The sequence below is a fragment of the Aplidium turbinatum genome, chromosome 2, assembly GCF_918807975.1.
Source record: "Aplidium turbinatum chromosome 2, kaAplTurb1.1, whole genome shotgun sequence".
In the NCBI taxonomy this organism is placed as follows: Eukaryota; Metazoa; Chordata; class Ascidiacea; order Aplousobranchia; family Polyclinidae; genus Aplidium; species Aplidium turbinatum.
In genome coordinates, this window is record NC_137473.1 from 18882568 (window position 1) to 18909476 (window position 26909).

Consider the following 26909-nt stretch of genomic DNA (forward strand, 5'->3'; position numbering starts at 1 on the left):
ATCTACCATGCTTTCCACCCGGCGGCCCACTTGCCTACACAAACAGTGGGAAAAGGCCATTATGCCTTTTTGTCTCTTAATGTTTCTAACTGGTCATACAAAAGATACCAGTTAATGAGTCATGTTTTAATGTGTCTAATTTTATCTGCAGTCCCCTCCACTTCCAATCACGTTTAAAGGGGGCATGATACCAAAGAAGAAATTGTTTCTGAAAGCCATTCCACGATAAACTTTTGGAGGCCTGGCTAAACTTTGATTGGTGCAAAAACATTGAAAAACTCAAAGCTTGTGTATCTTGTGAGATTGAATTTGTGTAAAAATGATCATAAAACAAAACAGTTATGATGTTAAACTAATTTCTGTTCACAATTATAAACCTTTAACCTACAGTTATGCTATTGAATAGAGCTTTTCTTTATGACAATAGTTCCAACTTTCCTACTTTCATCTGATGAATACAAAAGTATGCCTAAAAGTAGAAACGTACGATTGTTTTATTGCTTTACTAACGTTTTGCGTACCTGCTTTTTTAATACAAAAGCAGTTGGAGTTTGAGCCAAACTGGTGTAGTGCATATGCATGTTATAAGCCCCAGTGGTTTTCAATATTTTTTGCAACACGACCCACTGAAAGCAAGCCTCGCAACAATTCCCCCTAAAATATTTAATAAAACCAGCGATATATATTGATTGATGCCCACATCCAGTTAATGTCTCGTTTAGCTGTTGCTAATCTAATGTAAACTTTTCAAATCAAAAACGCCTATTAGCTTGGTTAGATTATAGAAAATAGGTTGAATAAAAGTCACGTTGCTCCGGTTAAATTTATAGCCATTTTTTAAGGATTTATTGAAATCACTTTCAGTTAGTGCTGCATCTTTTCAATAAGCTTGTCAATGCTTAGAACTGTTGTTAGAAAGAATTTTCATGCTGAGGTTTTTCAATGCCATTGGAAACAATACCGTCCTGTCAAATCGATATTCAACATACCGCGGTAGCCTAGGAATTGTTACCTTATTTTTTGCCATAGAGTGTTTGCTGATGAACTTCTGTCTGGAGGTAAGTAGAAACGTGTTCGATGCATACTTCAGGTCGAGGATTGATCGATTGTGCAAAAGCACAGTTTTTATTCTGTTTTTGCAAAAAAAAAAGTAAAAATACCCTAGATTTTCCGTGCACGGACATTTTGCCGAAAAGACATTTAGCCGAAAGACATTTTGCCGATGGACAAATTGCCGAAAGGACTAAGGTTGTGAACGATAGACTAAAACACACTGTGGAGAATATCGATACATATAACTAGGGCAACCAATTTTTTGACCTAAAAACTTGAAATTTTGACTTTATAATTCACAAATTTTGACCTAATTTTGACAAATAACTTCATGCGTTTGCAACCCACATGCGAAATACAAAGCATATTAGAAATCAAGGATATCTTCTTTTTCTAATAAAATAAAAGAAAAATGTGGAAGACTCAACGACTCCACAGCTAACGAACAGGTAATGAAAGTCACTCGAAAAACTGCAAAAGATAAATATGGAGTGTCTTTAAATATCCCGAAATTACTGAGAGGGTTCTGCAGTATTATACTTCTAGCTAAAAACAAGTTTGAGAACATCAGGAAGCTAAAACTCAATACTATGTAGACTACAGTGTAATGGTTTGAGCATTTACCTAACCAAGAACAAAGACCACGTTACCTGCCTTCCATGTCTAGCTTACTTAATATTCAATCGTCAGCAGTGGGCGAAACAAGATTATTACTTTAGAAATTGCAACAAATGGATTATTAAGTCAGAATAGCAACAAAAATTGCAACAAAAAATCAGTATCTGTGTAGCTTTAATGAAATATCAATAGAGAGAAGAAAAACTAGCTAAAAAGAAAATCTTGACCTAACCATAAAATTTGACTTTTTTTACTTAATAACTTTGAAACCTCTCTTCGTGTCAGCATGAAATTTTGTTTATGGACGTTTTATAAACTTTGTACAAGGCAGAAAAATTTTGACTTTATTGACTTTTGGTTGCCCTACATATAACACAAAAAGGAGTTTCGGCAAAATGTCCATTCAGCAAAATGTCTTTCTGCAAAATGTCCTTTCGGCAAAATGTCTTTCGACAAAATGTCCTTTCGGCAAAATGTCCGGGTACCAGATTTTCAGGGGTCTTGCGACTCCCGAAAAACAGTTTGCGACCTCCACGGGATCACGAACCAGGCCCGGATTTAAGGGGGGGGCAGAGGGTTCAGGTGCCCCGGGCCCCCCGACTTTTGTAGGCCCCCGACTTTGTAGAGGTGGTTTTTCGCACCGTAGGCGCAAAAATTTTTTTGCACCGGGGCCCCATCTAAAAGTGCCCCGGGCCTCCCATCAGCTAAATCCGGTCCTGTCACGAACCCGAGGTTGAAAACCACTGGCATAAGGTATATTTAAGCTACACTTCAAGCATGACACGCAATCTTTGTTTGCAAACCAGTCCTATTAAATATCTTAATTTCATCTTACCAAATGTTCATAATTTGTTTTACATTAATTTTGCAATTCTTTGTTTTTACTCTAATATAAATAGGTTAATACATTTTAGCGTCATTGTTTTCAATTTATTCGTATGAATAAAGTAACATACAGAGAAAAACGTATTGAAAATATTTCGACAGGAACTGTTGAAAAAAAAATTTGAAAGCTTTCCATCAACAGGCCTGACCTGTATGCAGTAACAATTTTAAATACTGTATTATTATTATTAAAAGTTTATTTAAGACCTTGCGATGCATATGAACATGTGGTCTTCTTTTCGGGTGTCAGTCAGACAAATAGATTGACATAGAGATTTGATTGAGAAATCAAAACACAGTTTTTTCTATTTCTTGACACAGTTCATGATCTTTTCTATCGGTATTATTCTGCCAACACGCTTTGCACTCAGTTGCTGTGACTTTAATAATTGTATTGCACACGCAGAACATATCCAAATGCTAGCGGTTAAACTAGTTTTTTAACCGACACAATTCGTGTGAACTTTTCGGTTAGCGAACCATTATCTAATGCACGTAAATAGATTATCTTCATAAATATTAGTCTTTGTAAATATACTTAGCATGTATCGTACGTTTGGGGGAGAATGTAATATCCATTCGGATTCAGTATTTGGGCTATTCAATACTGAATCCAAGCACCCGCTGTAAAGAAGAAATTAGACGACGCATTGCATTATCAAAGTCGAGTTTCAACACCATGACAAAAATCTTTAGATCGAAAGCTCTCCAAAACTTTAAAAATTCGTTTGTTAAAATGCTTTGTTTGGTCAATTTTGATGTACGGATGTGAAACCTGGACGCTAACAACAAAAACCCGAAAAAAGCTTGAAGCTGCAGAAGTGTGGTTTTACCGAAGAATTCTTAAAATTCCATGGACAGCTTTTCGAACCAACAGAGCAGTTCTCCAACAGATGGGCCAGGAGCAGCAGATAATGAGATCTTTAGAAATGCGGCAACTGAAGTTCTTGGGTCACAGCATAAGGAAAGGCGAACTTGAAGATTTATCTTTAAGTGGAAAAATAATAGGAAAACGGTCAAGAGGAGCTCAAAGATTCACATTTTTGCACAATTTTCAACCACAAATCAAAAACCCTACTAAAATTTGGCAAGACGCACGAGATCGATCAAACTGGAACATCATTGTACATCGAGGGCTGTATCAGCCATGATACCTGCGGAGAGAGAGTAATATCCATAAAGCGACCTCTTTGCCCTTTTTTGTTTTGTTAATAATTTTCTCTTGATGGTTGACATCGCAACCACGTTTTTTGCTTTGATGGTTTCTCAGTTCATCGCTTACCAGCAACTAAGTGGCTGTAACTCAGATGAGAAGTAGCGAGCATAATATTTAGCAGTTGAATATGTGTTTTATTAAGGCTACTATCCACGGTTTGTAGTGAATTGCCGTTTCTAACTGTTTGTTATGCAGAAAATCTAAATTAATCTAAATTTACTGTTAATTAATTGACGTACATCAGCAGGCGAATCCTTCAAGTGGACGAGCAGCGAAAACAAAGGCGCAGTCAATCTATGGTCTTTACTGGGTCGAGCCCTCAGGTGCTCACGCCTAACGTTCGCGACATTGTCGTGTGGCCCCGCCTTTTCCAACGTTAGGGGTCGACGTCCTATTACGTGGGAACGCGTCACGCTTGTTGTTGCTTGTTTAATTCACAAATCAAGCACAATTTTAAAACTGGTCTTCTTAGGATACCAAATTGTGTTTTCAGTTCGACTTGTCGTACGATCCCGTGTCTATCGGGCAGAGGTGTAGTAACCCTTCCGATTCTCCAGCAACCGCGTGGAGCGTTGTCGTCGACAATGAGGACGACGTCGCCAGCAATTAGGTTTCGCTGAGCTTTGGGTCACTTTTGTCTTAGTGTAATAGTGGCAGTGTTGTACGTTGACGGCGTCATTTGACGGCGTCATTTGACGGCGTCATTTGACGGCGTCAACTTTTTGTTGGCGCTGAGGCTAGCGCCGTCAGTTTATTTTTTAGTTGACGGAAGTGATAGCGCCGTCAACTATTTTGCCAATTTTAAGCGTCATGCGCTATGCGTCATTTTTCGTTTTCATGGAAAATCTTGTTTCACAATGTATTCTGGCCAGCGCGACTCATCCGAATTACCGGCTTTCACGTTGGTTGGAATGGCTCCCTGGAATACAAGCGGAAGAAGTTCTCCAAATGGTGATCACTCATATCGTGAGCAGTATGCGAGAACGAGGGATCAGAGAAAGAAAGCGAAAAATCAATGAATGTCATCGCGGAGGTTGAAGAAACTTTATTTTAAGAGCTCTATGCCCATGAAAAGAGCGAAGTTGGTGCAGTGGACCTCGTTAAGATAAGATTTATATAATGCTAAGCCATCACAGCACGCTTAGAACAGTGATAGGCTACCTTTCCGAATAAACGTTTTCAAGATTTGTTTTTGAAATACAACACACCAATACCATTCAGCGCTGCTGTGGGACGCATGTTTTTGTTTGGAAAGGACATTATGTGTCCCAAACGCAGCAGATTGTCAGACAAACGTTTAGAAATGCTTGTGTTTCTACAAAGAAATAACTAATATGCTAAAGCAGCTAATTATAATACAGTCTCAAAACATAAAACCTGCTCTTTATTTATAGCTATTGTTAGCCTAGACTTGGTTGAAATATTTCTGTTTTGTGAGACCCTGGCTAAAATAGCACTAAGTTAGAAATTATCGCTGACGCTAACGCCGTCAATTTCTTTAAAAGCTGACGCAGTACCTTACGCCGTAAAGTTTTCAGGCAATTTGCGCTGACGCTGTTAATATATTTCATTGACGCGTACAACACTGAATAGTGGGTAGGTATTCGCGTACCCAACGCTTCCAATACAAGTTTATCAGGTGTTGCTCTTGTCACCATCTTCGGCGTTGATAGGGATACTTTGCATCGAACAGGCCGATTGGCATGCTGGTGTTTGCGTGGAGCGGTAAGAGATGGTTGCGGGTGATCGGCTCGTACTCACCTGGTTCGAAGCTAACTGGTGTTAGAGGCCTCGAATTAAGGATTTGTTCAACTTCTACAGTAGCCTATCATAAATGTGTTGAATGCGTCATCGGTTAAGGAATGACCCTTTGTTAGCAAGACTTTATAAACGCGTCGAATCGTCCGCACCATGCGCTTCCAAGCTCTCCCCAAATGGCTAGCAGTAGGTGGGTTAAAGTCCCATTTGATTTCTTTATGAAAAAATATCTTTCGATTTTGTCCAATTCAAGTCCTGAAGTGCGCGTTTCAACTCTCTTTCTGCATCTTCAAAATTAGTGCCGTTATCTGAGTATACTTCTTCGGTTGTACTCTTATCCCGCAAAAACGTCGATAGACGTTGATGAATGAGTCTGCAGACAGATCTTAGGTCACCCATGGCCACCTGGAGATGTGGCCTGATTTGTCACATTTTGTAGATTTTGATTACAGCTACTGGTAGTGCTTGACTGACATTTTTCGAGATGTTTTTACTTTTTGCGGTTTCCTAATGACATAAAACTTTTTTGTTGAATTGGGGAAGCAGTAGCAAATGAGAAAAAGTAAGTTGAAAAACGCAAAATCAGACTGTTATTGAAAATTAAGTCTGACTAAAACCTTCGAAATCAAATTTTCTTTGTTTTTCAACATGTGAGGATGTTAAAACCTATTGTGTCATCTTGGGAAAGCAGTAAAGAAAGCGTAAAAATCTACTTTTTAGAAAAATTTATTTAAACGTTCGCCCAAAGTTAGAAAAACCTAACATATTCGTCTATCCAATCAAGTAACAGGAAATTGTCACGCGAAGGGCAAAATTTCAGCAGAGTAGCCCAAGCTACTTCACATCTTACATCTCTTAGAGTTGCGTGAAGCGGATTTAAAAGCATTCGATAAAGTAGATTGGGTTGAAATGTTGTTAAGCACTAGGCTCCACTAGGTAAGCTTAATTATGCAGCTTAAAAATGTTTGTCCGAGCACACTAGCTTTTCATTAAATGCCGTATCATTTAGGCTACGTCTCGCCGAACAGTTTGACTTTCCGTAGCCTACCGGTACTGGTGAACTGATGGCTTAGTTGACTTTGTGGTAGCCTACACTAAATAGCTTAGCTTGCATAAGTTTATTAAGATTTTAAAGCAGAGGCCTGGGAGTACGCTACCCAGTGTGTTTGGTCATTTCTAATCAACCAAACCAGATGCTGTGTAGCCAATGTAGTAGGGTATGAATGACATGGTAACATGATCGTGCCTTCTTTGCAGCCAAGAGTTCTTTTCTGGTACGACTTATTGTTATCAAACATATCATTTTTCTTAAAAATTTCCGTATTCTGAATAAAAGCGTAAAATCACTTGGAGACAGTATACACATGCAGTTGCAAAACTGCAATTATTTTTACCTAACGTTTATTTATATACGACTAATGCAAACAACACGACAGTAAAGCGGCAACAGAATTTACAGTAATCGACATCATAGCACAAGGAGCGGCAAAAGGAAAACTTCACAAAACGTGCAGAAACCATCCATGGAATAACTAAAACGGTAACGACGCCTTGCGGTTCCACCTACAGGCCTAACTAAAAGTTTGGTTATTTTAATAACACCATTATCCGGTCGACAAATAAATTTGATTAATTATCTTCCTGAAATGTTATGACTGTGATTTAAAACCAACATATCACAGCAAGTAGCAAAAATTTCCTTGGAAAATCAAGGAGGCATCAACATAACGACTTGGTTCAATTATACTGTATGTTAATGCTTCTATTATATCTACTACGAGCAAAGTAATCCACAATTTATTTATTTCAGGGTACTGTACTCACACTAAACGTCAAAGTAAAAAATCTGAAAAGGCAATTTACTAGCCAATAATCTTATATTAGGCTTTACTATTCAAAATCATAAAATTATAGTGTGGTCAAAGCCAACATTTAGTTTATATTAAGCTTTTCCATACAAAAGCATAACATTAAATAAACCAATAAGGCGGATAAAGCCAACATCGAGATTATATTAGGTGTTACCATACAAACCTAATACATTTTTTATAACTAGTTATCTGGCAAAACCAAATATACGCCATATTTTAATAATACACTTTTGGTAAAGAGGTCACTTTCTTCAACCACAGATATATACAACCAAGAAACCACACGGCATTTAACATAATCCATTAAAATTGAACATAAACTATAAGCTACAAACGTTTTCGGCCATACACACGTTAGCCCTTATCAAGTAACAAAATAATAACTGCTATCATATCTACAATGAAAATGAATAACTGATCTAAACACTGAATTGAAAAGCGAAATGCAAAATGAAACGGCAGAGCATAGGAGAAAGGCACATCACATGGCGTTTAAATTACACGAGGCAAAGACGCATCATGACGCATCAAGAAAAGACGTTGAGTAAATAAGAAGCGCCTGAGGCAAACAACTGTGTATTGAGGCGAGGATTGTATGATTTTATTAGCAAAGCCTCGTGGATTTTAGTGTCGAATTCGGTGGAACATTTACGCATAATTCTAAGCGACTCCAAGGATGGTTTGTTATTTGAACATGTTTGGCAATCGAATATGTGATCTTTAATGGCACTTTGCTTGTTCAAAGTAGTTAAATCTAAGTGCTCCCTCACTCTCGTGGCCAAATGCCGCGTAGACATACCGATGTATGTATAATTTGCGTCAAGCGAACAAGTGAACTTGTACACGACATTTCAACACAAGTAGGAGGGAGTCCTAGATTTAAGCTGAAAATAATAGCCAACTTTGAAATAAAATCATACAATCCTCGCCTCAATAGCCTACACAGTTGTTTGCCTCAGGCGCTTCTTATTTACTCAACGTCTTTTCTTGATGCGTCATGATGCGTCTTTGCCTCGTGTAATTTAAACGCCATGTGATGTGCCTTTCTCCTATGCTCTGCCGTTTCATTTTGCATTTCGCTTTTCAACTCAGTGTTTAGATCAGTTATTCATTTTCATTGTAGATATGATAGCAGTTATTTTTTCGTTACTTGATAAGGGCTAACGTGTGTATGGCCGAAAACGTTTGTAGCTTATAGTTTATGTTCAATTTTAATGGATTATGTTAAATGCCGTGTGGTTTCTTGGTTGTATATATTTTAATAAACAAACAAATACCTGGCTTAAATTTTATTTATAAAAGTTTTGTTTGCTTGTCCGTTCCAGCCTTCCAAAAGTCAACTTCGAGTGTTTTACCTTGTTAATTTTACTGCTATAAACACAATAAGTCGTTTATCTCTGGTCACAGCGGTAAACCATAATCTGTTCATGGGAAAATTGTGACATAAGATTCCCGGATCCGCTCGTCTGTATGTAATGACCGAAAGAAACACTCTTTTGAAAACGTCTATTCAAAGTTGTATTTCTGTAAAATTAGCCACCTGGCTGTCGAAATTGGAGTGCGACACCGTACACCACTAAAAACTTGTCACTACAACAAACTACTTAGATAAAGACGGAATTTTCGTCCAGCTGGCAAGCACTAAGCAAACAGTTAAATACAGGGATGCCAGCGACAAATTTCCAATAAACTTAGATTGTGTGCTAAAAAAAACCTAGCTGAGGCAAAAAAAAACCAGGTCCAGAAAATATGTAGTAAAGCGGTTAAAAAAACCTGTGTGTGCTTTTAGCACCATTTGAAATCATTACACAGAAGCCTCAGAAAGCTGCAAATAGTACGGTAACAGGTATAGTCGTATATATAATTATACAATATACATGCTTATGTTGGTATGGTAGTTAATATATATGGAATATAACTATATACAAAAACAAAAGCTTGGTAGGCTTATAAAGGCTCACAGCAAAGATTTTGGCTCAAAATTGCCTTCATGGTAAAGCGTCTGGCTACCAAGGTTCAGTGTGAGTTTAACCAAAATTTCTAAAACTGATTAGATGTATGAGTGTATAGGCTAACCATTAAGGTTAGTTTTGACTTTTGAACTAAACTTATGCTGTGTGAGTTGTAGACTGTGGCTGAGGAGAATCATCATGCCTGCTTACAGTTGTTTGGTGTACAGTTAAATTGGTTCTTAGCAATAAACCCTGCTTAGCCTTTTTCATTTGAACATAACGTTGAAAAGAATAACTCAAATTCACAATAATTACGTAATGTTCAGTAACACAAATAACTGTAGGCTACTGCTCCAATTTTTAGTCATCCACATTTTCATAAAAAGTTGGATCATTTCTTCAGCATCCTGTACCTCATTGACTGCAGTAGCTGATGCAAAAAACATTACCTTATCATTTTTTGTTGCATTGTGGACCATTTATTGAGGATCCCAGTGCCTTAATACCGTGCTAGCTCTATACAAAGTTAAAAACCAAAAAACCTAGATTTACCTAAATTTGAAAAAAAAAACTTAAGACCTAGATGTGGTCAAAAAAACCAAGATATAGGTTGAAAAACCAAGCTCTGGCATCCTTGGTTAAATATGCGACCAACTTTCAAACAACCATTTTACGAATGACTAGAATAAATTACGATATCTTAAACTCACGTACGCAGTTACTGTGACGTAATAGTGAAACATTGTGAAGCAATTCTCAACAGGTGTGATACAAGTCTTACGAACGATGGTGCAATCTTGGCTCATTTTTTAGGAAAAATTCCATGACGTAATACGCTAAGATTCAGTAGACCTGAACGGATTTATATGACGTTTGATTTGGTAAACCATTGTCAAGAACAATCTCGAAAACTTGAAAATGGCGCATATTAGGTTGTGACAAATCACGGGCTGCTGCTTGACCACACCGGTGTTGCCAAAAAAACAGGTATTTTTTTATTTTAAATTAAAAAGTAGCGGGTGGCGGAGTGCGACTGAAAAAAAGTAGCGCCTTTTCCGCTACCGCTACTTTGGAAAAAAATAACGCCGCTACTGCATCCGCTGCCCCAACTAAAAAGTAGCGCCGCTACCGCTACTTTTACCAAAAAATTAGCGCGCTACTGCCCACCTCTGCTTTTATTATAGTGGGCCGCATTGTCACTTGAAATAATTCAATGGGCTGCAGAACCTATTGAATTTCAAGAAAAATGGGTAGGCTACATAAAGGAACAAGTAAAAGCCATTAATTTCATCTTTGAAAATAGGAACAAGTAACACATATATAGAAGGAAACAAAAAATGATTTCTTAAATATTTTTGACATTGTTTTCAGCTAAGATTTTACCAACATTTGCATTAAAGGACGTTGTCTTGATTCTTAAAATGTTTGCTAAGTGTTTGTCGGTCAGTCTATTTCTTTCTGCAGATTTTTATGTTTTTCATGAATGAAAATAAATGCTCTCAACAATATGTGCTGCTTACTGCTGCCCTACATGCACAATAATTTTCTGGACAAACTAACTAATTTATTAAATTCATTACATGAATGTAATTCTTTATAAAATAAAGGAAGAGTGTGTTCTCTGTGGAAAGTTTTCAAACTTTCTCGACTTAGCAGTTCAATCAGTTCAAGTTGGAATTCGGGTGGCGCTTTATCACACTGAAATGAAAATGGGTCACTGAATAATTTTAATTCAATTTCAATCTTTTTGAAGTCAAAAAATCTGACTGTAGGCTAAATTCTTCAAGCAAATCTTTAATTCTGCAAGGAAACCAGTAATTCACATAGCTTAGTTTGCAGAACAGTCTTTGAGCTCTTTCAGATAGACTACGAAAATATACAATTGCGCCAGCTTTCAGTTGTGCTATGAAAAGTTTTAATTTCCTGCTAAGGTTAGGCCTACTTATTCGCTCAAACATTGAACTACACAAGTGACCATTTCCTTGAAAATGCAAATTGAGTTCAGCTAGCATTTCTGTGATGTTAACTAAGAAAGACAAATCATCAAACCATTTTCAATCAAGTTCACATTTTGTTTCTTTTTCTCCATGAACTGTTTTATTTTGGGTAACAATAATTAAAATCTTTTTAAGGTGGCTGCTCTACTGAGCCATCGGACTGCAGATATAATCGGACTTATAATCCAGTTGCTCCCATACTATACTATTACTACGCCCCTAAAAACTGACTGGAACATTTTAATTAGGCTAAGATTCAAAGTTCAAAATACTACTTAGAGTGAAAATGATTAGCGGCCGCACAAAAATCTCAGGCGGGCCGCAAGTTGGATATCCCTGCATTAGACTATTCATATCAGTAGCGCACCCAGAAAAAAATTAGGGGGGGGGGTAATTCAGAAATGTCGGCCGAGTGATTTGCGACAATATAGTGACAGTGACAATATAGGACAATGCCCATCTCTTTGATTAATATTTAAAGGGCGGGGAAACCCAAATTAAATTTGCGAGTTTTTTGTTTTAGCGTGATGTCATTGTGTACAACATGCGTTGTAGCAATAAAAAAATTCAAATTTTGTTGCCCTCGTCTCGCTAAGGCCGCTTTTGTTTGATACCCGTTTGCGAGGTCTCGTTGCGCATCAAGCTGTGATTCTGTTCGCTGTGACGTCACAAGGTACATATAACTTAGTTGTGGCCAAAAGTTTAAGACCAGACTAAATTTATGACGATTTTTGCATTACTTCAAAATACTGCATCAGATATAAGATGATGCATAAAGATGATGCAACTGAAACAATATATGATGCAGTATTTTGAAGTAATGCAAAAATCGTCATAAATCAAGTCTGGTCTTAAACTTTTGGCCACAACTATATGTACCTTGTGACGTCACAGCGAACAGAATCACAGCTTGATACGCGCGACACTTCGCAAACGGGTATCAAACAAAAGCGGCCTTAGCGAGACGAGGGCAACAAAATTTGAATTTTTTTTTTGCTAAAACGCATGTTGTACACAATGACATCACGCTGAAACAAAAACTCGCAAAAAGTGAATTTGGGTTTTCCCGCCCTTTAAAGGCACTCACAACCCACCGGTTGCCGATACATCATGATTTGTTCTTTCAATCAGATTAGAAGTTGGCCTAGTGAACCCCATGCTACTAGCACCATCAGCATCCTCATCCCTACATCCACTCTCGCAATCTTCGAAAGATCTCGACTTTTTCGTCATGTATGATTCATTCATAGCTTGTCACGCCAGTGTCGGAGCCAGGTAAGAGCATTGTTTGTGATGTTTTTGAGGTCGTTGTCATCACATGAAGGGCTAAGGGGGCAGGTAGTGAGGATGTCCTTCATCGTCTGATTGTCTAGGCGCAATCACACGTTGGGTCAGGAGTCATCTTCCATCGGAAAAGGTTGCTTTTATTTCTCCCTACTCCGCAGCGGGCTCTATTTAGGCAGCACCACTCTCTTCTCTCAAGGGTGGGAGTTTGTTGAAGACTTTCGGAAGGACTTGGGATGGCAAGATGTTGTGTCCTATCGGGCTCAGATGTCCACATTTCTAATCGTGCAGCTGCCGCGCTTGTGTGTTCCAATGGGCCGACTTTGATGAAGCTCTTGCGTGACTTGAGTCTTGTTGGAATACGTTTTTGTTCATAGAGAGGGTGGCGTTGGTCGGATATTTGTTTTACTCTTTCCTTTTTTGTAGCAATTTCTCTTCGGATATGAGGTGGAGCGATAGTTGCTAAGTTATAGAGGTCGGAGATTGGTGTTGGACGACGGAGTGTGCCAGTTATTCTACATGCTTGGTTTAATTCGGAGTCAATTACTTTAGTGTGGCTTGACCTAGCCCATACTGGAGCGCAGTATTCATCGGTCAAATAACAAAGAGCCAGTGCTGTTTGCTTCAGTGTGTGCTCATCTGCTCCCCAGTTTGAGTTTCCCAGCTTTTGCAAAAGGTTATTGCAAGCAGATAATGTTTTTTTAAGTTTCAGTAGGTGTGTCTTGTAGTATAGGGTCCTGTCCAGTGTTATGCCAAGATATACAGTAAAGGAGCCTATATTGTAATGCAGTGTTTTCCCAATTGATGATAAGTTTTTGGCTAGCCTTATGATTGTTTAAGTGAAAGCATGTTACTTGGGTTTTGGAAGGGTTTGCATTTAAGCTCCAGTAGCCTAGGCCTACTTGTAATAGCTGGAATACTCGGAGAGTGCTCCTGTTAAGGTCTTTTCTATCACCGAGAAGTTTTTTGATTGGCTAGCTAGGCAGAGGTCGTCGGCATAAATGAAACGACGTACGTTGAGGGGTTTTGGTTGATCGTTGGTGTAGGCTATATGTTAAATAAGATAGGTGCAAGGACAGAGCCTTGCGGCAGGCCATTATGATAAAATAGAATTAGATTATCGTTTGCCAACACAAATAGGCTAAGTGCGAAAACAACAAATAGCACGAAAGCAGTTTGAAACAAAACACTAATTTTGTAAACAGTAAATTTGATGTAGGCTAGACGTTTTTCCTACTTAAGTTACAAAACATTCAAAATTAGCTCGTATTTTCAACTAAAGTCCCAGACGCCTTCGTCTCTCTGCTCAAATGTCGTAGGCTATACAGTTTTAGGCCTACATGTCCGTGTGATTCGGCATTGACGTATGGTACATCGGTATGTCTACCAGACATTTGACCACGAGAGTACGGGAGCATCTGAACTTTAGGAAGTTAAAGAAAAGTGCCATCAAAGACCAATGTTCTTTTTGCACTGATCGAAAATTCTCTGCTGACTTATTTAAAATTTTACGCAAAGGCAAATCCCAATTTGACACCAAAATTCAGGAAGCACTGTTAATGTCAAACGCTACAACCCAAATTTAAACTATTATTTGCTGGAGGCGCGTTCATTCTCTTCAACAATTACTTGGTGAATCACGTCCCCGTGGTGCAAATTTTTTTGTAGTTATTTATTGCCTTTTCCTAATGTAATTTAACCTTCAAAAAGTTGAAATTTATTGCATTTGTATAAATATTTTCAGATTCCTGATGAGGGCTTAAGTTAAACCGAAAACGTTCAACTGTTAAAACTATTTGTAAATATGTAAAATTTATTGTTATAATGCTCACCCCTGTTGTATTGTTGTGGTTAATGGTTATTCATATCTAACCTGCAAGCAAAAGGTATAATTGGGGAACATACAAAAACTTCATTTTTGGTGGCGGGTTTTTGGGGGGCTTGAGCCCCCTTAGCCCCATGCTGGGTGCGCTACAGTCTGTCATATCCCCCAAGGCTCCAACCTCCAAAAAATGAAATTTCTGAGCCATTGAAATTAAGTAGAAATTTGTAATGAGTAGGCTACTTGGCAACACAGATGATTATATGGCGTCTGTGAGTGTGACAGCGTCTGGCGTCGCCACATGCAGAAATTTTCCAATCTCTTACCAAGCAAAAGAAACTGCAAATTGAAACTTGTAATCGGAAGTTTTCGATTTTTTCTACAATTCCACGCCACGTAAAGTGCTGTGATTTAAGTAAACTCATTTGTTTTCTTTGGAACAGTGTGTTTCCACAATGCTTGATGAGCAGTGGGCTTGTAGGCTATCTGTTGTACAAATGTTGCCAGTCACAGTAACGATTTGCATAAATAAAGTGTGAGTTTTTTATTTTAATGTTTTTAGTCAATGTAAGGAAGCTTGAAATAATAATATTAAGCACTCTGGTTGTGAACCCATGTTTTTGAGGCAGTTGGTGGTTGTGACTTTGTAGGACATAAAATTTTGAACAGAATTTGAGCATTGTGAAAATGCACTTATGTAAGGTGTGTGAATTGTATCCAAGCACTTTGAAAAAAGGTGCTGTATTTCAAATGATGACAGAGTATGAATAATGTAGTTAATTAGCCTATTTATTGGCTTGTTGCAACAATCGTTTAAAGCCAATCTGGTTTGCTAAACTTTTGGCTTGTTTAAAAGAAAGTAGTTTTCATTATACTTACATAAATCTCTAATTGCAGGCTTAATTATTTATCGTTATTTTATTTTTCAGGTTTGCAAGTTGAATAAATGTCATGCATTGTACCAAACGATTTTCTTTGATTGCCAAAAGGTATTTTGGCACACTAGTTCATGCTGCACAACAAGATGGTCAGGGTATGGTGTACAGTATGCTTGACAATGGCTTAAAAATAGCCACATGTAATGAAAATGCTCTTGCAGCACAACTTGTACTATTGGTTAACACTGGGAGTCGTGATGATAATTTTAAAAATCTTGGCTTAACACACTGCATGCAAGTATGTGCTGGATTAACATCTGCTAAGAACACTGCATTTCTTACCACTCAGCTTCTTGCTTCTTTTGGTGCTGATCTTCAAGTGACAGCTGGACGTGACTATCTTTGTTACAGCATCAACTGTCATGCATCATCAGCTAAAGAATTGGTTACAAATGCTTTGACTCCAGCAGTGTTAGGAGCCAAGTTTCCTTGGTGGGAAATTAGAGACATGGCAGCATCTCGAATGTGTTACCAAAAAGCACTCTGTGATAATGATCCATTGTATGTTTTAATGGAAGGGGCTCATAAGGTAGACCACTAGTAGCCTATTGTTATTTAATTATTTTCTTGTATTTGGTATATATGAAGCGCATTTAAGAAGTATATAAAGTTACTTGTCTACATTTTTTCAGTGTGATTTCAGTCTGTAGTGGTTCAAAACCTTGCCATTATGGCTAGCAAAAACGTCTGTGTCATATCATTGCATACAGTATAATACAATAGTTTGAAGTGTAGCCTAGGTAGTTTTTCAGCAAGGTTATTGCATATATATATATATCACTTTTGAAAAGTATACAGTAAGTAAGTTTTCATTATAAAATAATTGTTTTTATGCAGCAAATCAATTCACTTTCATTTATTCCTTATTGATCATTTGTAATTGCAGGCACAGTAAGTTACTGCTACGTACTACATGTATTTGGAAAGATTGCATCTGATAAAAAAAGTTCAATAAATAAGTCACGACAATTGATTTAAACTCATCTTGGGATGTAATCTTTAAAGATTGTATTCTAGCAGAGTTATTTTCTTTAATGTATTCCGGCAAGTTTCGTATAGTTGAAGGTGTTTCTACTTGTTGAAAATGTATGTTTCTATTTAAGTTTTTTTTTTTTTCAGGCTTCCTTTCGTGGAAATTTTGGAAATCCAGTGCTCAGTCCAAACTACATGATTGGCAAGCATACCACTGAAATGCTGTCGTCCAGATTCAAATCTGCATTTACATTAAACAACATGGTGTTAGCTGGTTCGGGAATCACTCACAGTGCTTTGACGGAGATCGGTGAGCTGATAGATGGAATTCCATCAGGTGAGGTATCGGAAACTTTAGTTTTTTGCAATTATTCAAACACTTGGAACACGCTGATTTGCAACAAATAAAAAGCAGCAAAAAATTTACTTTGGTCATCATTGATCAAGTATTGAAAGAGAAGATAATATATTTTCGTTGGACCTGAGATGAACGTTTGACTTCACGAAATAGCTTAATTGCAAAGGTCTGTGACATAACCTGATATAGGCAAGATCACCAGCTTTGGTGATCTGGAAGACCAAGATTTTATGTTTATGCTGTTTGTAGGCTACAGATGTGAGGATGGCAGATGACTTAGGTGACTTTGTTTGCTAACACTCTGTTTATTTTTTCATTGTTTCGCCAAGAAATCAAACAAACTGAAATCTCTCACAACTATAGGCTATACTGAGGCCTGGCCAATTTTGTGTCTTTAAATTGCAAATACGACATTGCTGAAGTATTTGAGCAAAGTATTAATGTCAAACCCCACTTCATTTTTTGCAGCTCCTGTGCCTATTGCCCGATTTCAGCCTGAATTTATAAGCAACAGTGTTCATATAGATAGACCTAATGAGTTAGCGTATGCAGCACTGATGTATGAAGGAGTTGCTATCAATGACAGAGATGCAATCGCACTGATGATACTGCAGCAAGCCATGGGTGAGACAAACTGCTAGACAATTTTTCTTGAACCATTTCATGTGCTGATGTGTGGTCTGCCGTGAAGTCTTTCCCGTTGAATAATTTTGAGTTACAGTTTTAGTAAACAGCAATCTTTTTTTTCTTATTTTAGTAGCGGCTTGATACGGTCCTACTAAACTCACGTCACCGTTCAAATCATGAAATATGCGACATCATAACTTCTATTTACTGGCTGCTTTGGTGAGGACAAAATATCTTATTTAGTAGTAGGAGACTCGGGATACCGTCTGCAGTTTACTGTCACCGTCATATAAATTCATATTGATGGTGAGCCATCCTGGCAACATCTCATTCCAACGAACACGCAGGTTTTTAGTTTTGTTGTTGAAGGTGCTCTACCGTCCTCAGGTGATAACCTGAGCACGGTAGGTAAGGTAAGTGGTTACATGAGTAGGTGCTCACTGCCTACCTACAATCCCTCCTCGGTCTGCCTGAATCATACTTGCAATTGTTTCTTGTTGTTTTTTGATTTATTGAGCGCGAGTTGGGTTAAAAACCTGATTTTGTATAAACTTACAATGGCTTTAACACGACAACTTAAATCCGTGGTACACATTCATTTCTCTAGCTTGCTTTTTTCGATAATGAAATGAAACTCAACACACAATGGCAAATACTCTCCAGAAACCACGGCTCCCGGCACGCGGCAAATGCGACAATCAGAAATTAAACGTCTTGGTCAGAAGGCGCGCCACGTAACGTATAACAGTGAAAGAACGCAAATTCAACGTTGCTTAATTCAACCAACCAAGTTACAAAATTCATCACAATTTCAATTCTAATCAAGAGGGCAATCGACCCGCCGGAACATTGCGGCCCCTAATTATGGCACATAATTAAATAAAGGTTGAAGTAGAAGGGTCGATTCCCGACATGCAATACACAGAAAGTATGTACATTAAAACTACACAAAAACGGTGATTATCTTTTGATAGCAGTGCAAGGCACTTGGACACCCTGGCCACAATGGCCTGGCGAATACTTACACGATTAACGATTAATATCTACGTTAGCTTCATGAGACACACATAGTAGCAAACAACTCAGACGCACTACACAGTACCTAACTAGCTACTTATAATGACGCAAATTACTGAGATCGCTTGCGAATACTTACACGGTTAGCATTTACATCATTTGCATGAAACACACAATAGCAAACAAATCAAATGCATTACACAGTAGGCCTAACTAACTAGCTACTTATAACGAGGCCGATGGCTGAGATTGCTGTAGAGCATACGTTACTAAGACATGTTGTTGAGTTACGCATATTGGAGTCCTGCGGATGACACATAGAAATACGCAGGTTAATAACAGATTTGCGCGGTACATATCTACAATACACTACAAATTTAAATGAAAGGCAAGGGTGGTACAGATGCCTCGACGACACCAGCTAACAACAGACCAGGGCGTGGCCGGGTCCTGAACGCAGTCAAGCATTCCCCACAGGAGCAACGCACGATATATCCCTTAGGACCAGGTCCACTTTGACCTCACCCGATGCCTCATCCACCACTGAGACTGCCACCCTGACGCGCCTGACAATCGGTTTTCCTTTTCTAATTTGGGGGATGATCTCATGGACTCTCCCCAGACGGTACCTTCCTCTCTTAGTTATATCTTCTGGAGAACCAACCACCACTAATTGGCCAGGCTGTAGGTTTTCCACCAAACTGGCCCACTTTTTTCTACCCTGCAGGGAAGGTAAATAGAAAGAGATCCATTTCTCCCAGAAACTGTGAGATAGAGCCAGGTTGTACCTATAGTCTCTCCGTAACTCATCTCGGTCATGAGGATTTCCTACTGATGAAAATGGGCTCAAGAATGGGTTAAGGAGGGCGGCTGGGGTGATAACAGTAGAATCCTTAGGGTCATCACAGACAGGGACTAAAGGTCTTTCGTTGACTATTCTTGTGGCACTACCAGTAAATGTAAGAAGTTCAACAAAGTTGGGTTTCCGTGATGAGTTCCCAATAACGTGGGAAAAGGCAATTTTGAATTGCTTGACCATTGCTTCCCAGGCCCCTCCCTGGGCCGGGGCATACGGAGGAATGAACTCCCAGTTAATTCCCTTTTTTCGCAAAGAAGTTTGAATTTCAGAAGACTCCAAAATTTCTGGTAGTCTTTTAGCTGCCGCTTGAAATGTGGTCCCGTTATCTGAGTACATGTTACGTATAGATCCACGCAAGTCTACAAATCTGGTAAATGCTAAAACAAATTCACTGTAAGATAGTGACGTCACAAGTTCCACATGGATTGCTCTACTCGCAAGACAGGTAAATAACAATCCCCATGCTTTCTTTTGGCTTCTTCCTTTTTTAAAGTCCGACAAAACATCCAACGCCCCTTTGTTGGCACTCCATTTCACCAAACTAAAGCCTCGGCTATCGAACAAGTCAATGGCTTGTTTAGCAATCTCACTGACCTCATCAAGGCTATTTCCAGAGAATATCAGATCGTCCATATACATATTTTTTCGAATGGCACGCAGGGTCAGGTCACTGGCTCCAGTGGGGTTTTGTTCAATCATCTTTTGAATGGCTAAGCAGGCGACGTATGGACTGCTTTTAATTCCCCAAGGGTGTACACAAAATCTAAACGGAATTACTTTGCCCTTTTCGATATCATTATTCTCAAACCACAGCAAACGGAACAAGTCGCGTTGTTCCATTGGTAATTGAATCTGGAAGAAGCACTTGGTTAGGTCTGCCATTAGGCCAAACTTTCCCAATCTAAAGCGAGCCAGAACTTGTGTTAAAGGGTTTAATATGTCTGGGCCCGACAAAATCACATCATTAACACACCTACCCTTAAACTCAGATTTGCCGTCATATACCACTCGCTTTTTTGCTTGGGATGTCACAAAATATGGTAAGTACCACACACATGCTGATGAGTCATCGTCTTTTACCGGCTCAATGTACTCACTGGACTGCATTTCAGTCATCGTTTCTACTAAGAATATTCGAACATCAAATTGCTTTAAAGCCTTTCGTCGTAAGCTCAGAACACGGTCAAAAGCCAAAGAGTGGTTATCCGGTAATTCAAAGTCGGTTTTTAAAGGTACGGGCATTTCAAATCTCCCATCTTCAACTTTCATTTGCGTCTCAACAAATTTTTGTGCTATGACATCATTGCGGGACAGTTCTATCGTTTCATCTGTTAGGGTTAAATCCTTTATTACATGTTTTAAACGACTGATTTCAATCTCCTGCGCATCAAAACTGTCAAGACTAAGTGACTCCTCAGCGACGTTACCATTAATGGCAACACGACGTACTTTAGAATCACCAGAGATCATAGAACCTCGACCTCCACTAGCCAGCCAGCCCAGTGGGGTTAAAATAGCATGGGGCTCTTCCCGAGTCATGCCAACACGTTCTTCTAATACTCGCATCAAGTAAGCATGGTCATTCCCGATTAGAATATCGACCGACATTTTGTTAGGTAACGAAATCAATTCAACATTATCGAAATGTGAAAACCTATTTAAGTCTTGATGCTGCGGCAATGTTTCGACATGGTCACTCCAAGGTGCATTTACCACTGCTTCCACATCACCATACAGTTCGTCAGTAACTAAGGATTGGATATTAAATTTAACCAGATCAGAGTGTATTTCTTGTTTGCCTGCTAGAGTGTCCATGCGGAAGGATACATTATCCGTGGCTTTTAGATACAATTCTTTAGCCAATCGGCTTGAAACAAATGTGAGCTGAGAGCCTGGGTCGTGTTGACAGTAAACCAGAGTGGTCTCTCCATTAGATGGGTTTATGACCCGCGCAGCCGTGACACGATTAAACACTGCCCTCTTATGAGCGATGCTTACGCTACGATTAGTGACGGCAGGTGCCGTTCTAAGATCATTGCCATTGCCCGATGTTCCTTGAGGATTCACATAGGCGTCGTGCAGTAGATAATAGTGCTTAAATCGGAAATGTTCGCCGCAGCGCCTACAATTACATGATTGGGTGCAGTTTTTTGCTTCGTGTCCTAGACGTAGGCAGTTTAGACAACGACCAGTCGTGGCGATGACATCTCGGCGTCGCGACGGCGTCAAGTTTAGGAACTCAGGACAATTGGGTAGTCTGTGACGCTCTTGCTTATTCCTACTCTCACAATAGATACAAAGTATGTCCTTCCTCGTACCCTCAAAAGTGCGGCTACCAAACGTTTCTTCTCGGCTCCCAGAACAAAAGCCAGACCCGCGACTGCTACCTTGGGTGACATTTCTGACAGGCTGTGCTGAGGTTTGACGAATACGCATAATGTGATTATCACTTGCCGACCGTTTTGTATCTTTTCTAGCAACGACTTCCTCCATTAAGCGTATGGCGAAGTCCGTAGAGCGACACGTCTCTTCGCAATTTACGAAATCCATTAGGCTTTGGAAGCTTGGTTCCTCGGTGCTACCATATTGCTCTTTCAGATAGTACAAAAAGTCTTTCTTCGCATATCCAGGTAATCGACCTGCTAAGTCTAGTACAAAACGTCCTTCTAGCTGATGACGCTGGTTATACGCTCTAGCGAAGAGGGTACACTGAGCCAGCTCGTCTTTGAATTCCTTTATTGAGGATGATGACATCCCAGATAATTTATTGCCATGCCGTATCCGCCGAATCTCCGGCTCCGCGAGAAATCCGCCTCTAACACCAAAGCGCTGGGACAAGCGATCCAGCGACATATCGATCCTTTCCTTTTCGCTCCAACCAGAAGTATCCGATGCTAAGTTTGAGATGGTTTGCGCGGCGCTACGTACGCAGGCTGCCTGTAGCAAAGTCAGCCGATTTCCCTCAAATGGGCAACTCTCCATTAGTGATTCAATACGGTTTTTAAAAAATATAAATGGCATGTTGTTGCCGTCATAGTTGATCAATGCGGCCCTGTCATAGAAAGTGCGACAATTATGATATTTATAGAACCAGTTTTGTTGATCCTCAGCACCTCTGTTTGCATTAAGCCCTGGCGGGGATGTCATAACATGTCTAGTTTCACGGCCATCATCTTTAACTAGTGGTGAATTACATCTCTCACCTTTAAGATCTTTCCTTACAGTTAAGGGGCATGTTTGTGACGGTTTCACAACCTTCTCTCTATAAAAATCACGTTGATAATCATAATGAGGTTCTCTTTCAGCGGCCCCATGGGTCCCCCCGGGCGGTTTTGCCAAAAAATTATCTTTAGTCCACGTTCTATACTTGTTTGTGAGGGCGTTTCCTGGAAAGAGCTTTCTTAGGGGAGTTTCTCTATGTGGCGGTTCCATTAAATTCTCCTGTTTAGCCTGGCTCTGTTTAGGTTGGGCATCTATGCTAGCGGCCCCATGAATGTCATGGGATCTCCCAGGCGGATTGATAATGTCAGCGTCCCACCTCTGGACCTTTTCTATCGCTGTAGGGATGTAGTCGGTGACTCCGAGACTACTGGCCGTAGGCCGTCGTTGCCCGCGCTCCGACCCTTGGTCCGATCCACATTGTGAAAACAAGTCAAGCTTACTTTGCCTTGCTCTCAGTTCGGCTGCCTTGATCTGCATTTCAATTTCGGCTCTGGCTTCGGCTTCCTCTGCTTTGGCTTTGTTCACCCGCATCTGTTTTTTCCACCGCAACTTTTCCATTTCGAGCCGGATTTCAATCTCTTCTTCTTTTGAACGGCGCGAGCGACTACTCGAGGCACTGGTGGTTGATTTTCCTTTTATTGTACCTAATTTTGTATCTACCTTGGAGATTTGCTTCTGTTTTATAGTACGTCTCAATTCCTCAATCTCTGACCTGACCTGTTCTGTAGCTTCAGATATCATAGTGCTATCCTTTAGTTTATTCGCAAGTTCTAACAGTTCTCCAAAGTTGCCCTCTAACTCCGCCATATCAACCAAGGCCCGCTCTAGCAACGCTTCATCATGTACCATGGGGAGACCTCTCCTTAATTCTCCAACCCCCTGCAGCACCTCTCTTTTTTTGTGTCTGACGTCCCTGAGCACAGCTTCTGCACTGGAATCAGCATGGGTAAGGCTGCCATGAACCCCCTGAGGATACACCTGCCCAACGCCCGGGTGTTCCGCCGCACCACCCCCAGACGCAGCGCCCCCTGTCCCACTGCCAACGGGAAGCGTACGAGACACCGGATGGCCACCGTCACCTTCCATTTATCAATTTAATAAATTACACTACTGTATACTACAGCCTACACACAGTAATATCGACACACGTAACGTAATGGACAGCGTAACCAACATTAATTAGTAACTTACCGCTCTCTGAGTTACGGTGGAGCAAGCCTTTTGACAAACAATACAGTATTTTACACAAGTTATTATACACAATTAGGCTCCGGTACAATAGAGTTCCAGTTTACAACACAATTAAAGTACGGTTATATTAAAGTCCTTTCGTTGCAGGGATGTGCTGACCACCCCTTCAGAAGTCTTCCTTGGTTGAAATTTAAATTTGTTAGTCTTTAAGTTAGTCCTTTAGTTCTTGTTCTTTCAATTCTGTCAATTTTGTTAGTTCTTTTAATTCTTTTATTTCGTTATTTAGATACTTTATAGTTCTTTACTTCAGTTGTCCAATTATCAGGTTTTTATTTTTGGTTACATGAGTAGGTGCTCACTGCCTACCTACAATCCCTCCTCGGTCTGCCTGAATCATACTTGCAATTGTTTCTTGTTGTTTTTTGATTTATTGAGCGCGAGTTGGGTTAAAAACCTGATTTTGTATAAACTTACAATGGCTTTAACACGACAACTTAAATCCGTGGTACACATTCATTTCTCTAGCTTGCTTTTTTCGATAATGAAATGAAACTCAACACACAATGGCAAATACTCTCCAGAAACCACGGCTCCCGGCACGCGGCAAATGCGACAATCAGAAATTAAACGTCTTGGTCAGAAGGCGCGCCACGTAACGTATAACAGTGAAAGAACGCAAATTCAACGTTGCTTAATTCAACCAACCAAGTTACAAAATTCATCACAATTTCAATTCTAATCAAGAGGGCAATCGACCCGCCGGAACAGTAAGTAAGGGGTTGACTTCCTACAATCCCTGCCTCCCTCGCTCACTCTACTGCCACATACATAACTTACCATCCTTTAAGTCTGCGAGTGGGAATAGGCTAAAAACCTGATTTTGTCTCACATTTAAAGCCTCCAATACGGTTATATACTCAAACCTAACAGCGCAAATGTCTGAGAAGGCATCCTGTCATCCTCTTGCTTGCTAACGAAAAATACCAAATTTTCAACACAAAGGTATTTGGCTTTTTAAACATAATGGCCTTTGGCAAGTGGCAGAAGCGATTATGGAGTGAAAATGCCTGTTGCCGCAGGCATGCTACGTCATGGAGAACAAAGGCGAAATAACGTAAAATCAACGTTAGCACAATTACATACCCAAGAGAGGGATATCGAGCCGCTGGAGCAAAGTATTCGTTAAAACGTTACATGAGCCAAGTACATGGAAGATTCACACTTTTTCATCAGTGGTTTTTGCACTGCATGTTCTTTTTGCGGACGTTGAGAGCTAACAGGAAGGTCGTAAAAAATCGGATAAATTTAATTATTGATTGGAATTTGAAAAGAAGGCTTGTTATCCAACTAGTTACCCAGTAGAAGAGGTCGTGAGGTGGAGGAGACTCCGTTGTAGGCGGCACGGCCGCCCACATCGAATGGAAGAGGACTCCTTGCTTAAGAAAGTTTAGTCGCTAAAAGTGGAAGAGTGTAATCCACGTAGGCTAAAAAAGAGGTGGTGCAATAGCATGCGAAGCAACCTCTGAAAGGGAAACCTTGTGGCAATCGACGTTCAAAATTGGAGTGCGTGAAAAGCCGCTATAAAGCTGGATTGAAATTTAGGGACATTCAACACTCGCAATACGGAGAACAAAGGTCGAAAAACCGTGAACTGCCTAACTAATTTTCATGAGCAAGGTTCGTTCTTGATCACTTAGGGGATTCGATGTCAGTGATGAGGAAGGTATTCCTTGACTGTCCATTGTGGTCATGTCCAGTGGCCGGTCCCTTGGTGGTTTCCGGTATAGCTTGTGTTTGTTACGGCTTTTGATGTCATAGAATACTGCTTTGCTTTTTAATACACCAAACTAACCGACAAATATTTAGACTAAAAAACTAACCGACAAATAGATGGACTAAAAAATTAACAACATGGACACCACGAGAAACCAAAAGAAAGAAAGGAAAACCAAAAGTAAGATGGAGGGACGACATTGACAAACAATGCAATACAACCAATTGGTACCAACTAGCACATAATCATGTAAATTGGCATGAAAAGGGGAAGGCTTACGCTCTGCAGTGGGCTCTCACAGGCTGAAAATGATGATGATGATATAATACGTAGAAATTTTATGCTTCACCGAAACAGCTTCACTTTTCCTGAAGCTTTCTTCATGCTATTTGTAACTAATGCTGCCTGGTTCTTTGGTGCATTTCTCGATTTAAATTGAAAAATTATGTTTAATAGGAACAACTTCATCCATCAAGCGTGCTTCTGGGTTGGCAAATGGGCTTCTAAACGTTGCTGTCGAAAAAGGAACTGCCAGTTTATTTTCCACTACAACCGTATCCGGAAATTACTCTGACAGTGGCATCTTTGGCGTGATAGTTGTCTCGCCTCATTACTCCATCGCTGAAGTGGTATCTGCGGTCAACGACGAATGCCGCAACATTGCCATTGGAAGCATTCCGGATTCGGCTTTGTCAACCGCAAAACAAAAGTTGAAGTCTAAGATTTCAATGGAAGCCGAGAGCGGATCTTTTGTTATGGATGTCGCCATCCAAGCTTCTTCCCTGTCTTCTGTCGCCACAACATCGCGCATCTGCGCCATGGTGGATGCGGTAAGGAGGGAAAATGTGGCAGACGCGGCTAGTCGAGTTTTGAGTGGAAAGAAAAGCCTCACGACCCTCGGGCAGTGCTACGATGGCCCTTTTTTGCAGGATTTATAGATTTGTTTTAAGCAGTCATATATGTTTTTGGTTTTAATTGTTAGATATATTATATATAATATATTTTAAGTGTAAAGATACAATTCATTTTTTAAAACTTTTACATTACCGTACTTACTTTCTTCATACTAGTTCATTTAGTAAGCTAACTGCCCAAACGGCATAATACAGCATTATTATCTGTATTGCGTGATTTTGCATTAGGCCTACTAAGCTAAATATTTTCATAAAACAACCGGAAAAAGTCTTTAAATTTATATATAATATTTTGCCAATTTATTATAAATTGAGTTGGCATACCGACCTATTTTGCCAACAAAAACTTGCATAAAGGTAACACTGCTCGTGAAACACAATAACGGTGAAACGCACACTAGTGTTTATATGACATTTACAAACTTAAACTAAGCAACCCTGTACTCACAGACAATTTCAAAATTCGAAAACATACGTTTTGATCAACCGCTGGGGCAGTATGACTGGACTAGAATATTACAGGAACCAAGAAAATGTCGATATAATCTAATCTACTCAATTAATTCATTGTAAGGTGAGAA

General features: G+C 39.6%; 2 protein-coding genes across 2 annotated transcripts in view; both read left to right on the plus strand.

The window, feature by feature from the left end:
• LOC145765046 (cytochrome P450 3A31-like) overlaps positions 1-1195 on the plus strand; it is a 45041-nt gene extending 43846 nt beyond the window's left edge. The window contains exon 15 of the mRNA XM_082576784.1: positions 152-1195. Coding sequence (XP_082432910.1) covers positions 152-229 — 78 coding nt within the window. The 3' untranslated portion in view covers positions 230-1195. The remainder of the gene's footprint in view (positions 1-151) is intronic.
• A 14195-nt stretch (positions 1196-15390) lies between these two features.
• Positions 15391-26537, plus strand: LOC145764844 (cytochrome b-c1 complex subunit 2, mitochondrial-like). Its single transcript, XM_082576529.1, has 4 exons — positions 15391-15923; positions 16514-16703; positions 17193-17348; positions 25871-26537. The coding sequence occupies exons 1-4, from the start codon at positions 15408-15410 to the stop codon at positions 26350-26352; spliced, it is 1344 nt and encodes a 447-aa protein (XP_082432655.1). The 5' UTR covers positions 15391-15407; the 3' UTR covers positions 26353-26537.
• The last annotated feature ends 372 nt before the right edge of the window (positions 26538-26909 follow it).

Coding starts and splice junctions, on each gene's coding strand:
- LOC145764844 (XM_082576529.1), top strand. CDS start 15,408: ATGCATTGTACCAAACGATTTTCTTTGATTGCCAAAAGGTATTTTGGC. Junction 16,704..17,192: donor GATAGATGGAATTCCATCAG/GTGAGGTATCGG, acceptor CATTTTTTGCAG/CTCCTGTGCCTATTGCCCGA. Junction 17,349..25,870: donor GATACTGCAGCAAGCCATGG/GTGAGACAAACT, acceptor TATGTTTAATAG/GAACAACTTCATCCATCAAG.